Below are 13,399 nucleotides of genomic sequence, written 5' to 3'. Positions count from 1 at the left end.
TGGGGTTACGTTCTGTGCTTCCGCACCGCAAAAAGATAGAACTTGCTCTATCTTTTTGTGGAACGGAAGGATCGTGGACCCATTCAAGTGAATGGGTCTGCGATCCCCACGCGCCTGCTTCACGGACGGTGCCCGTGCGTTGTGGGCCGCAATTTGTGGTCCACAGCATGTGCAGGGGCTTCACACGTTCGTGTGAACGAGCCCTAACGCAAGTGTGAAAGTACCCTAACCCTGGGTTCAGACCTGAGCGTTCCGAATGCGCGATTGTACCGGCGTTTACAATCGCGCATACAGAGACAGGCGAACACACATTGTCGCGCATTTCCGAATATCTATGTACGGGAACGCGCGACAAAACGCCCCAAAAAAGCTCAAGAACTTGTTTGAGCGTCGGGTGTTTTACAGCGCGATCGTACGCGCTGTAAAACGCCCAGGTGAGAACCATTCCCATAGGGAAGCATTGGTTTCTCCTTGTTGAGCGTTTTACAGCGCGTAGGAACGGAATATGTACAGTAAAAACAATAGTGTAAAAAAAAAAAAACGCTTTTTCTATATTTGCGACAAAAAAGTGTATAGTTTATTATTTAATTTATGACATTATTATTTGTTTCTACTCTCAACCACTATTAAAAAAAATGCTATTTTGCCCTCATAAAACTAGGCCTTATACAGCCCTGTCAATAAGAAAAACAAGGGTTATGGCTGCTAAACATGGAGCCGATGATTACAGGGTTAATAATATGAGGTATGGCAGGAAACAATGTAGCCATCTATTGTAAATATTTGTGTGACATGGGGGCAGCCCGGCCGGGCGGCCTGTCATTGTCCCTGACAGCTGGGCACCAGGCCCACGACCAGCCTGTAGTAGCCCTTGTGTGTGAAAAGGGGCGGCAACATCAGCAGCTCGTCAATGAAACCGTCCAGATAGAAAAAACTAATAAAGACAATGCGCCGAAATCCCCGGATGTTGTTGTTTGCAGATTTGTTCATAGCAATAAAGTTCCTCGTATTAAAAAAAAAAATCAATATTAATGACATCTGCGACCCCGTTGCTCACACTGCAACCAACCTTGCTAAAGAAAGGTAAGAAGGCAAGGTGCGTGACTAAGCGGGCTAGATAGGCCAATAGAAAGCGCGAACACAGAAAACCGGGCTTCGGGAAAGGCCAATAGAATCTCTAGTTGGGGCAGCGGTAGGCGGGGATTGATGTGAAGCGTCTTCAGGGTTGTATGCGCTTCTATGAGGAGGTGGAGGGAGCCGGCGGCGGAAGGGAATCTCCCGCCATTTTTCAATCCCTGCTTTTCTTCTGTGTGTGAGGGTTCAAAGCGGGAAACCGGTGGGGGCTGGTCGAGTCCGGCAGCTGTACCTTCAGCAGACTCGGATTAAGCCGTCCGTTAACTCCGCAGCCACGCACTTTTACCTCAGCCTGCTCTAAGGATGGCGCCGTTGCTGGGCCGCAAACCGTTTCCGTTGGTGAAGCCGCTTAGTGAGGCGCCCGGCGAGGGAGAGGAAGTGTTCGTTGTGGAGCACACCAAGGAAGCGTTCAAGAGCCGGGAGTATCCTTCATTACCGCGCCGTTGTGTCTATCCCTGTGGCCTGCTGCATCACTCCGCGCCGTTCGTGTAGCGGTCCCCGCTTCTCTCGGCTCACACGCTGGATGCTTAGTGGGAGCGGCCATTGCCGGCAGAGCCAGCCCCATTGTTCTCATGTGCGGGCTCTGGAGGATGTTGTGCTCCGGGGGACCGCCGCCGTGGATGGAGAACCGCACCGATAACGCAGCTTGTTAGAAGCATGCATGCAGGTTTATGCATGTGATTAGGGGCCGATGTGCTGGAAGCCTGGGCTAGGTCTCCGTGGGTGTCATTACATCAGACCTTTCCGTTCGCTGACAGCAAGCAGAGATCCTGACTAACGTTACATATGCAACTTTCTCATCATTGTCTGTGCGTTAGTGTTTGTCCTTTGACTTATTGGTCAGTCTATGGCTGTGATGTGGTGTTATTGACAGATCATGTGCCCCCAGTGAGCGGCAGTGCCCTGATCTGTACACTGCCATAGTGAGCAGATCATGATGGGCTTCCTGCCAACTTGTAGATCAGGTCTGTCAGCATCTTACCAGGTCTCTCCCGGATCTACAAGATGTGACTGTAATTTAGGGGTGTGAAACTACAACTCCCAGCATCCCCCTGAGAGGCTGTGCTTGTAAAATAGGACTTGTTTTATAACCTCCGGAATGTCGCAGCTTGTACGACATTGTTGTGCTGTTTTCTGTTGGGGGTGTAGCTCGCATTTTGGATTATTGTGGCACGGAAGTAGATATTGATGAAACAATGTTGTATTAGTCGTGTCTCTGCTATAAAAGCACCTTTTCGATAGGATTTCTATACGGATGAGGCCACGTGTGGGACTTTAGTTTCCGTCAGCCCGGCGGCGGGCTCTTTTGGCCCATATTGGAGAGATGTTGTGCTCGCAGATTTTTAGCAAGAATGCTAGACCTAGGGTTTAGGCATGTTGGGTTTTAGCATTTACAAACGTCCGCACTTTTATTGGGGCTCGGGACAGGTCTGTGGGTGATGCCTAGTTCCTGGGTAGTCGGTGAACCTAGAGAACTGGTCACTACTACTTTCTATTGCAATTTTTTTTTTATAGTGCTGAAGGTCAGGTCCAGGCATTAAATGTGTAGTTTATTACAGGTTTTGTAAAACTGTTATCAGGAAATTTCATACTGATGACTTATCCTAGGAATAGGGTATTAATATATCAGTGGGGGTCCGACTACTGGGGCCCTGCCGCTCAGCTGTTCCAAGAGACCGCAGCGCTTGGTACGTGCTTAGGCCATTTCCTAGGCCAGTGATGTCACTGTGCAGCTCAGTCCCGTTCAAGTACCCAGAACAGCCTCTATCCACTGCACGGCTTTGTGAAGAGATCCCCGACACTAGGGCTCCAGGGAGTGCAGTGGCCTCTGATCAGCAGGGGTCCAGCTCTGAGCCACCCCTAGCGATCAGCTGTTTGAAGTGGGCCGCTGCGCTCTTTTGTGGGCCTCTTTAGTACTGCACGTGCATTGGGCATCAGTATCAAATTCCTGGATAATAACCCCTTTATTAAAGATATTCGGTTAGGCCATGTTCACATCATGGTTTTTGTACCACGTTTAATGTTTAATTGGTTTCCGTACGGTGGTATCTGTCACCACAGGGTTCCATTGAAAAGAAAAGTATCCAATAAAGAGGTTTTCTGGTTCAGAGCTGAACCTGGACAAATCCCCATTTTCACCCAGGCGGCCCCCCTGATCTGAGCATTGGAGAATTTCGTGCTCCGCCGCTCTCAATCGGTAAGCTAGGGGGAAGCTTCCGCTCAGCTGGGTTTATGGTAATGTCACTGGCACTAATGGGCGGGCATTAGCGCTGATCTAGCCTGTAATCGGCTAGGGTAGCGCTATAGACCACCTATTAGTGCCGGTGATGTCACTGAAGCCTCCTCCTAGCAGTGTAAAATATATAAACAACAAAGCTGTATTGTGCAGGTCAGGGGTAGTGTCAGAGCATGAAATCTCCGATGCTAATATCAGAGGGGTGAAAATGGGGGTTTGTCCGGGCTCTGAACCTGGACAACCCCTTTAACATAGACCTTTTTGCTGGATTCTTTCTGCAGGATGGTACAGTGTATGGTACTATACCTCTTGTAGCCTTTTTTTTCCTCCTAATTTATATGTTAAACTTGGGGCAAAAAAATGTGAACAGCCACTTATTCCATCAGATCCTCCTTTCTGGTGACAGCGCCTACATATTTATTCCGCTTTAACCAGGTTTGTTTCCGTCTTAGTTTTCACTGCCATGATAGGACATTGTGGACTATAAGCTGTTTGTTGGAATTTTATTCCTCATGCTGACGATTCTCATTCTACTTCCTGGTTTGTGATGTCACCAGGCTGATGAAGCTGTATGCAGGTAGCTACATTCAGGGTACATGCACACGATCAGGATTGCGCGCGGATTTGCATGCGGAAAATCCCCACCGTAGGCCATGTACATTGTGTTCTATGAGGATTTTAAATTCTCAAAGCACATGATGCAGATTTTTTCCGTGCGGATATAAAAATCCGCAGCATGTAAATTTATTTAATTTTTTTTCTGACCGGATTTTCTTCATTCACTTAGTGAAATCCGCACCAATTAATGCGGATTGACCGCGCAGATTTGCCTGCGAACACCTGCGGATTCTCCGCACATGAATCCTGAACGTGTGCATGTACCCTAAAGGGGTTGTCCAGAAAAACTCCTGCTTTCGTCTAAAAACGGCACCGCACCTGCCTACAGGCTGTGTGTGGTATTGCAGCTCAGCCCCGTTTGCCTCAGTGGAGCTGAGCAGTAATACCACAACATGTGGACAGGTGTGGTGCTGTTCTGGATAACTGATTGCGGCAGGCTGCTCTGCTTTTATTCTCGTGTTTCTTTTAACCAACTGCTTCAGACATGATTCCTGAAAAAAACAAACGTTTTCTCGCCCCCTGACTATACAGTAAAAACACATTAGTAAAGTTATGAATTGCAGTATGGATTGCTGTTTTCCTTAACCATGTACTTCTAGAGAGTACGATGCCCGGCTGCAGCACTACGCAGAGCGGGTCTGGACGTGTAAGAGCACAGGTAGCAGTCAGCTGACTCACAGAGAGGCCTGGGATGAAGAGCAGGAAGTGGCAGAGTTGTGAGTAGCCATTGCTGATATTTTACTAATGGATTTCCACCTTGTGTGTGTGAAACTGATACATCTGTGTGTCTGGTCTTGGCGTCCTCCTTCCTTGATTTTTATCAGCCCCAGAAGAATTAAAGGACGCCTCCAATGATGATTCTGGCCAAATTTCTCAACAAATGTTTAAAAGCTATGCTGGGAAAGCCAGCCAGGAGAGCAACCGGACCACTCTTTCGGCTGCGTGACCGACCAGAACTTTAAAATCTCTGGCTGCCACTATTATTAAAGGTGCCTCTTATGTGAATAGCCAGCCTTTAAAGGGCATATGTCAGCAGTTTTGTACCTATGAAACTGACTGACCTGTTACATGTGCGCTTGGCAGCTGAAGGTGTCTGTGTTGGTCCCATGTTCATATGAGCCTCTAGGAGCACCGAGGAGTTGTTGGCTCATTCACATGACCATATGGCCCCCGTGACCATGTTCCAGACTGCAAATAGTGTTCTGCGATGCATGGGTACCAGCCGTGTGGATCCATCTACTTTAATGGCTCTGCGATCTGCAAAACAAAGGACATGTCCGATCTTTTGCGGTGCAGAAGCAGGGACCCGACAGCCAACTTAAGCACTTCCGAGTGTTTCTGTGGGCTTCTAATATGTGCCTCTGCTCCACAGGCTCCTTTGTATATATTAGATTTTTTTTCCATTTCATCCACGATGACGGCTTACACATGAGATTGACCCCTTGACCTCTGTAGGGACAGGAACAGAGAGATAGTATAAGCCACCACCCACACTCTCCCTTCAGTGTTTCCTGTCCCTATGGGGGTGTCGCACAGAGAGGTGAAGTTTACTTTTACTACTTAGATTTGGTGCCTTTAGTGGTAGGATTAGCTTACCAATCTTGCACTCCTGCAGTTGTTGCTAAACCTAGGCAGAGGAAGTTAGGGTGATTCTTGTCCCTGAAGCAGGGGCCTGCTCTCACCCCTTGCTGCATGGTCTCCCTTCCCTCAGGTGAGAAAGCAGACCTGGTAAAGCGGAACGCCGCATGGCCGGCCCGGTGAGGTCTGGAGGGGGCTGAGCTTCACGTCATGTGTGAGGAAGTGTCATCGCGCCTGGGACGCAGGCTGATGTCCGCCGCGGCTCCATGTAAAAACAAGCAGGCGATTTTGACAATGTCTCCACTGACTCGAACAGCATGTCTGCTCCAGTGGCCCCTGGAAACCGCATGGGCAATGCAGACCCACATTTGGCGGCTCCTTCTGAGAGTTCTCCTGTGGGGAAATTTTGCAAATTTCACTCATGTTTTCTTTTGAATGTTGCTTTCTGATACCTGGTTGTTCTTTAGTAGGGAGTAAAAAGAAACTACTATCAAACAAAATATATTAAAGGGATTCTGTCACCTCTCATAACACAAATTCAGATTTTTAAACCAGTCATGCTCCACAGATTACCTTGAATCGGCTTTGCTGTTCTACACTGTAATCCGTCCAGTAGTTTTGCTGAAAAACTACTTTTATAATTATGCTAATTAATCCTGAAGGTGCCCAGAGGGGCGTTATGTTCCACTTTGTGTGCCCAGTAACGCCCCCCTGCAGTGCCCAAAACTCCTTTCTCCTGAATCCTTAACCGCCCACAGCGTCGTCACTGGGCATGCACTGAGCCCAGTGACGTTCGATGCTCGCTCTTCCCTCAGTCTCCAGCAAATCGCACTGGCGCAGCCCTCAGTGGGTACTGCGTCTGCGCGAGACTTCGCTCGGCTGTCAGGGAGGGGGAGGAGAGGGATGAGACGCTGTGGGCGGTTAGGGATTCAGGAGGACGGCGTTTTGGGCACACAAAGTGGAACATAACGCCCCTCTGGGCACCTTCAGGATTAATTAGCATAATTATAAAAGTAGTTTTTCAGCAAAACTACTGGACAGATTACAGTATAGAACAGCAAAGCCGATTCAAGGTAATCTGTGGAGCAGACATCCTCAAACTGCGGCCCTCCAGCTGTTACAAAACTACAACTCCCAGCATTCCCGAACAGCCTACAGGTATCAGCCTACAGCAGGGATGTCAAACTCGTGGCCCTCCAGCTGTTGCAAAACTACAACTCCCATCATGCCTGGGCATACTTCAGCTATCAGGGAATGATGGGAGTTGTAGTTTTGCAACATCTGGAGGGCCATGAGTTTGACATCCATGGCCTACAGCATGGCATTGTGGGAGTTGTAGTTTTACAACAGCTGGAGGGCCGCACTTTGAGGATGCCTGCTGTGGAGCATGACTGGTTTAAAATCAGAATTTGTGTTATGAGGTGACAGAATCCCTTTAAGTGTGCCAAACAAAAAAAATAAAAATTAAATCATCCCTGGCCTCCCTTGCTCCTGTTCCTCCTACAAAAACAAGTTGATCAGTTCCATCCTGCATGATGCATGCAGAGGACATGGATGATGTGTCCACCTCCAGACATGATATTGATGAAGATCAATTGTCAGAGGGTGAAAATACTAATATATATATTTATTTATTTATTTATTATTATTATTTATTTTATTTTTTTCCCTCAGAGGAAATGGAGGAATTATTAAGGGTAGTAAGGGTTACCATGGATAGTATCCAAAAACAGCAAAAAAAGGTCTCCAAAGAGTTCAGAAATGGACTACTCTTTGATCTGTCCGAAACTAAGATCTTTAATGACACCCAAAAATTGATATACAAGTGGCAAAAGTTAAGAGAACTTCCCTGCCATTTGAGGATTCGTCACAATTACGAGATCCCATGGAACGAAAGGCAGATGCCCTTTTGAGGAAATGCTGGAAAGCCTCCATGTTTGGGATAAAGACAAACATAGCGGCAACTTCTGTGGCTAGGGCCATGTATTTCTGGCTCACTGAGTTAGAAAATGACATAAAGAATAAAGCTCCTAGGGAAGAAATGTTACCCTCCTACAACACTTCTTAGGTCCGTCACTGCTTTTCTGGCTGACTCTTCTGCACAATCAGTCAGATTGACGGCTAAAGTCGCAGCTTTTTTAAACTCAGCCAGATAAGCGCTCTGGATAAAATCCTGGTGGGGTGATAGGACCTCCAAGGCAAAATTGTGCGCCATCGCCTTTTCAGGGGAGAATGTCTTCAGCCCTGTACTAGATAAAATTTTAGGAAACGTGGCAGATAAAAAGAATGGTTTTCCGGAAGAGAATAAAAGGAAACCTTTTCGTCCCTTCCTGTTCGCACGTCCAGACCCTATAGGGGAAAACGGAAAACAGGGCGCTGGAGTTATCAAAAAGGGGGCAAAGGTAGGGTTTCCTTCTTAATTCCCCAAATAAGCAAAACGAAAAGCAATGACACCAGAGTAGGAGGGAGGTTGAGGAATTCTCTGACCCAGTGGAAATCTGTAACATCAAATCCCTGGGCTTTAGACATCGTGAATGTTGAAAAATATAATTTTTCCTCAACTCCTCCATGAAGATTTCAGTGCACTTCCCACAGCCCCAGTTTTATAAAAAAAAATATGGCAAGGTGTTTAAAAAAATAATAATAATCAGGGGTAGTAAAAAAAATGTACCTGAATTGGAGAGGGGAAGGGCTTCTATTCAAGGTTATTCTTAGTACAAAAACCAGATGGATCTTCCCGTACCATCATAAATTTCAAAGATCTAAACAGAGCGATAACTTACAGAAAGTTCAAAATGGAATCGTTTAGTCTATTGTCCCCCTAGTCAAAGAAGGAGCTCATAGGACATCCGTCGATCTAAAAGACCTCTTACTATCACGTTCCTATCTATCTCAACTTAGAAAAATATCTCAGATTTGCACTAAGAGGCGACGAGGGCTCAATGCATCACTTCTAATTCGCCGCCCTTCCTTCCTCAGCACCAAGGATCTTCACAAAGCTGGTTGTAGAGATATCTTCTCTAAGACAAGGACTGCTAATTATCCCAAACTTGGATGATTTCCTTATAATAGGAAACTCAGAATTAGAAGCAATCAGTTTAAAACTATTTTTTGCAAAAACTTGCAGACCTGGGGTTGTTGGTAAACATGAAAAAGCCCTTCTTGATCCCGTCATCCAACAGGAAGTTTCCAGGAGTAACATTAGATTGAATGTCCCAAACTTAATCTCTCCCACAGGAAAAAATAAAGACTATCCCAGAAAGAATAAGAGTTCCAATCGCAAAACCTGTGCTCTTTCAGAGGAGCTATGAGCATTCTGGGACTCATGACATCATGCATAACGACAGTAGCTTGGTGTCAGGCTCACACCAGAATTATGCAGACCTGGATTCTAGGGTGTTGGAACAGAAAGCAATCCTCCCTAGACAGCAAGATAATCATTCCTTACAAAGTAAAGTCAGATTTAAATTGGTGGAAGAAAAAGACAGACGTGGACAGATGCAAGCGGTACAGGTTGGGGAGCAAAATTAGCCCCCTCAACCTGGCAGGAAAAATGGTCAGAGGAAATAAAATAATAAAAAAAAAATCCTCAAACTACAGAGAGCTGCGAGCGGTCTGGGAGACTCTAAAAGTAGCTCAAAACCTTTTACGCAGAACAAACATATAAAAAAAAATTCTTTCAGACAATACTACTGCGGTAGCATATTTAAAACATCAAGGGGATACAAGGTCCCCAAACTTAAAACTTAAATTTTTTAGCAGAAAATAATTTTTTCGGGGTAAATTATTTTTTTCTACCCATTACAGTAGTTCATCTCAGGGGATCATACAATCTAGAGGTGGATTTTTTTTGAGCAGAAAAACCCTAGACCTGGGTCGAATGGTCTTTTAAATCATTAAATCTTTCGGAAAATTTCAAAAAAATGGGCCAGACTGCAAATAGACCTGTTCGCCTCGAAGAAAAATGCAAAAGTCAAATGCTTTTGTTCCTTAGATCCCAGAGAGGCATTGGACACGACACACATTTTTTCAATAAAATGGACATGGGATCTAGTATATGCTTGTCCTCCATGGACTCTAATTCCCCGAGTCCTACAGGAAATTCTAACAGACCCAGTAACGGTGATATTGATAACCCCCCCCCCCCCCCACACACACTGGCCAAAAAGAAGCTGGTTCTCCATTCTAAAGAAAATGGCTCTGACTAGGGTTGTTTCGGGTATCTAATTTTCAATACCCATTTGATACTTTTGTCTGGTATCGACCTCGATACCGGGATTTGACATTTTTCGATACAAAGATGTGCTACTGCGCAGTCTAGTATCACAGAACATCAGCGCGTGCCATATTCCCTCAGCAGCACATGGGAGAAGGAGTCACTCTCTCCCTCCCTCCTGTGCCGCTGCCACCAATGAGGAGAGGGAGGGGCGGGTGCACTGCGCCACCAATGAAAGTTAACATTTAATACAAATACAGGAGGCTGGGTGCAGAATCGCATAGCCGGCGCCCAGCCTCTATGAAAGGAATCTGCGATCAGCACCTGGACACCAGGGGCTGAGTGACTGAGAGGGTGGAACCGTACCAAGAAGAGCCTTGGGCATACTGTTAAAAAAAAAAAATAAAAAAAAAAATGATTACCTCTGCTAATTACCTAAAAATCTGGAAGCGGTACTGTAGATGGTTGGGAGATAATTCTCCAAATATCCTCTCCATGTATTCAGAAAATGTTGGCTTTTCTTCAGAAAGGACTAGACCCTTGGGGCATTCTGATACTAACCTAGCAGATCATAGAGGCATCCAGACTTAGGCCCCATGCACACTGCCGTGTTTCACAGCCGTGTGCGGGCCGTGGAACCGCGGCCTGGATCCCTCCTGAGAGCAGGAGCGCACGGCGTCACTGGTTGCTATGACGCCGTGCGCTCCCTGCTGCCGCCGCAATACAGTAATACACTGGTATGATCTATACCAGTGTGTTACTGTACTGTGCCTGCAGCAGGGAGCGCACGGCGTCATAGCAACCAGTGACGCCGTGCGCTCCTGCTCTCAGGAGGGATCCAGGCCGCGGTTCCACGGCCCGCACACGGCTGTGAAACACGGCAGTGTGCATGGGGCCTTAGGCTTCATTCACACGACCGTTTAATTTTTTTTTCTGTTTACAGGCAGTATTTTGCGTTCTGTATACGGAACCATTCATTTCTATGGTTCTGCAAAAAAAAACAAAAAAACAAAAAACAGAATGTACTCCGTATGGATTCAATTTCCAATCCGTTGAAAGATAGAACATGTCCTATTATTGCCCGCAAATCACGTTCCATGGCTCCATTCAAGTCAATGGTCCGCCAAAAAAAGGAACACATACAGAAATGTATGTCTTCCGTATCCGTTCCGTTTTTGCGGAACGATATATTGAAAATTTTATGCCCAGCCCAATTTTTTTTTTTTTATAATTGCTGTATATGCCATATGGAAAAAACGAAAACAAAAAACCGGAACAACGGATCCGTGAAAAAAGGACAGCAAAACACTGAAAAAGCCAAACTGTCGTGTGAAAGAGGCCTTAGGCCATCATTAACTCCTAAAGTTCCTCAGGGGGATTTACATTTAGTCCTAAAGGGGTTGACAAGATCACCTTTGGCTCCTATACTGGACATTTCCATTAAACATCTCTCCTTTAACCCCTTAAGGACCCATGACGTAGCTGTACGTCATGGGTCCGATCCCTAAACATGGCGCCGACTCGCACGTGCAGCGGGCGCTCTGCTATTTTAAATAGCAGAGTCCCATGGCTTATGGCTGATCACATACATCTTAGGCTACTTTCACATTAGTGTTCGGGGCTCTGCTTGTGAGTTCCGTTTGAAGGCTCTCACAAGCGGCCCCGAACGCATCCGTACTGCCCTAATGCATTCTGAGTGGATGCGGATCCGCTCAGAATGCATCAGTCTGGCAGCGTTTGGGCTTCGCCCCGCTCAGCAGGCAGACACCTGAACGCTGCTTGCAGCATTCGGGTGTCCGCCTGGCCGTGCGGAGGCAAACTGATCCGTCCAGACTCGAGTCAATGGGGACTGATCCGTTTGAAGTTGACACAATATGGCTCAAGTTTCAAACTGATCCGTCCCCCATTGACTTTCAATGCAAAGTCTGGACAAATCCGTCTGAGATACTTTCACACTTAGAATTTTTTCTAAAATATAATGCAGACGGATCCGTTCTGAACGGATCCCATCATCTGCATTATATGAGCGGATCCGTCTGTGCAGACCCTAGTCGAATCCGCTCTGAACGCAAGTGTCAAAGTAACCTTACCTTTCAGATGCCGTGGTCCTTTCCCCGGCTGAGATTGGGGAAATCTGTTACCTTGAGCTAATTGACCGAAGCCTCAAGCAAGCTTCAGTCAATTAGATGTATATATCAATGCAGGCCACTAGGTGGCAGCCTTGTATTGATAGAGTGCAAATGAAGTCTTCAATGATGGATATTTACTTATCACTGAATACTATGGGCAATCGAATGATTGCCAGTTATTGTCAGCCAAGGTGACTTAAAGTGTAAAAAAAGTTTTTACAAATATATAAAAAAAAAAAGTTCATATCACCCACCTTTCCTTAAAATAAAAATATTTAACCAATAAAAAAAATAATCATGGGCATTGCAACGTGCAAAAATGCCCATACTATTAAAATATAAGAATATTAATGGCAAATGGCGTAGCGGTTAAAAAATAGACGGCCAATTTTTGCTATTTTTTTGGTCACTTCAACTAACCAATTACTTTTTAATAAGTGACCAAAAAGTCACACACACTTAAAATTATCACTGAAAAGAACAGATCGTCACGCCAAAAATGAGCCCCCTCACAGCACCGTAGACATGGCTACAAAAAAAGCTATAGGGGTCAGAATATGGTTATGGAAAAAAAAATGTCCTCAAAGGTTTTCATTTTAATTTATTCAGTATTAAAATGCAAGAAAAATTTTACAAGTGTATCATTGGAACCGTACTGACCTGGTGAATGAAGAGAACAGGTCAATTTTACTGCATAGTGTACAGTGTAAAAAATAAATAAAAAACCTTTATCAGAATTGTATATTTTTTTTTTCCCCTCTCCCTACTACATGATATGCAACCGTAAATGGTGCAATTAGAAAGTACAACTTGTCCCGCAAAAAATAAGCCCTCATAAGGCTATGTGAATGGAAAAATAAAAGTTAGGACTATGGGAAGGTGGGGAGTGAAAAACGAAAACGCAAAAAATGGAAAATCCTTAAGGGGTTAAAACATCCTTCTTAATAGCCATAACAATGGCTAGACGTCTGGGGGGAAATACAGGCCCTCTAATGCAGAGAACCTTATCTTTCAATATTTCCTGACAGGATAGTGCTAAGATTAGACCTGGAGTTCCTTCCAAAGGATATCTCTGACTTCTATTGGGACCAAGAAATTCTTACCGTCATTTTATAGTGACCCACAAAACCCTACAGAAGGACAATTCCATCTCTTAGATGTAAGGGAAACTATCATCCAGTACCTGGAAGCCACTAAGACAATCTGTTGATTCAGTTCCCAGGTCACAATAAAGGGAAGAAGCGTTCCAAAGCATCCATAGGTTGCTGGATTACAACTACCATATCCTGCTGCTGCGCTCTAATGGGTCTTTCATGTCCTACGAAAATAAAAGCCCATTCCACCAGAGCGATGGCTTCTTGAGCGGAAAAGGCTGGTGTATCTAATTCTGTTTCCTTGAATCCACCATGACTGCTCGTATATTCCTTCCCTTAACCATACCGATAATAAATATGAAGTAATACGAAAAAAATAAATTCTTTTGCCTTT

The 13,399-nt window shown here is 45.4% G+C and overlaps 1 protein-coding gene across 2 annotated transcripts in view; it reads left to right on the top strand.

Annotated features, from left to right (window-relative positions):
- Positions 1-635: 635 nt before the first annotated feature.
- The window catches only part of BAZ1B (bromodomain adjacent to zinc finger domain 1B), a 70,518-nt gene continuing 57,754 nt past the window's right edge, over positions 636-13,399 (top strand). The window contains exons 1-2 of one of the 2 annotated variants that reach the window (XM_044283910.1): positions 636-1,556; positions 4,588-4,704. In XM_044283910.1, the coding sequence (XP_044139845.1) occupies positions 1,438-1,556; positions 4,588-4,704 (236 nt within the window). In that variant the 5' untranslated portion in view covers positions 636-1,437. The remainder of the gene's footprint in view (positions 1,557-4,587; positions 4,705-13,399) is intronic. The other variant, XM_044283909.1, reaches the window with a different exon arrangement.

The sequence above is a fragment of the Bufo gargarizans genome, chromosome 3 (genome assembly GCF_014858855.1).
Source record: "Bufo gargarizans isolate SCDJY-AF-19 chromosome 3, ASM1485885v1, whole genome shotgun sequence".
Taxonomy (NCBI): Eukaryota; Metazoa; Chordata; class Amphibia; order Anura; family Bufonidae; genus Bufo; species Bufo gargarizans.
This window is presented reverse-complemented; position numbering and strand designations above follow the sequence as displayed.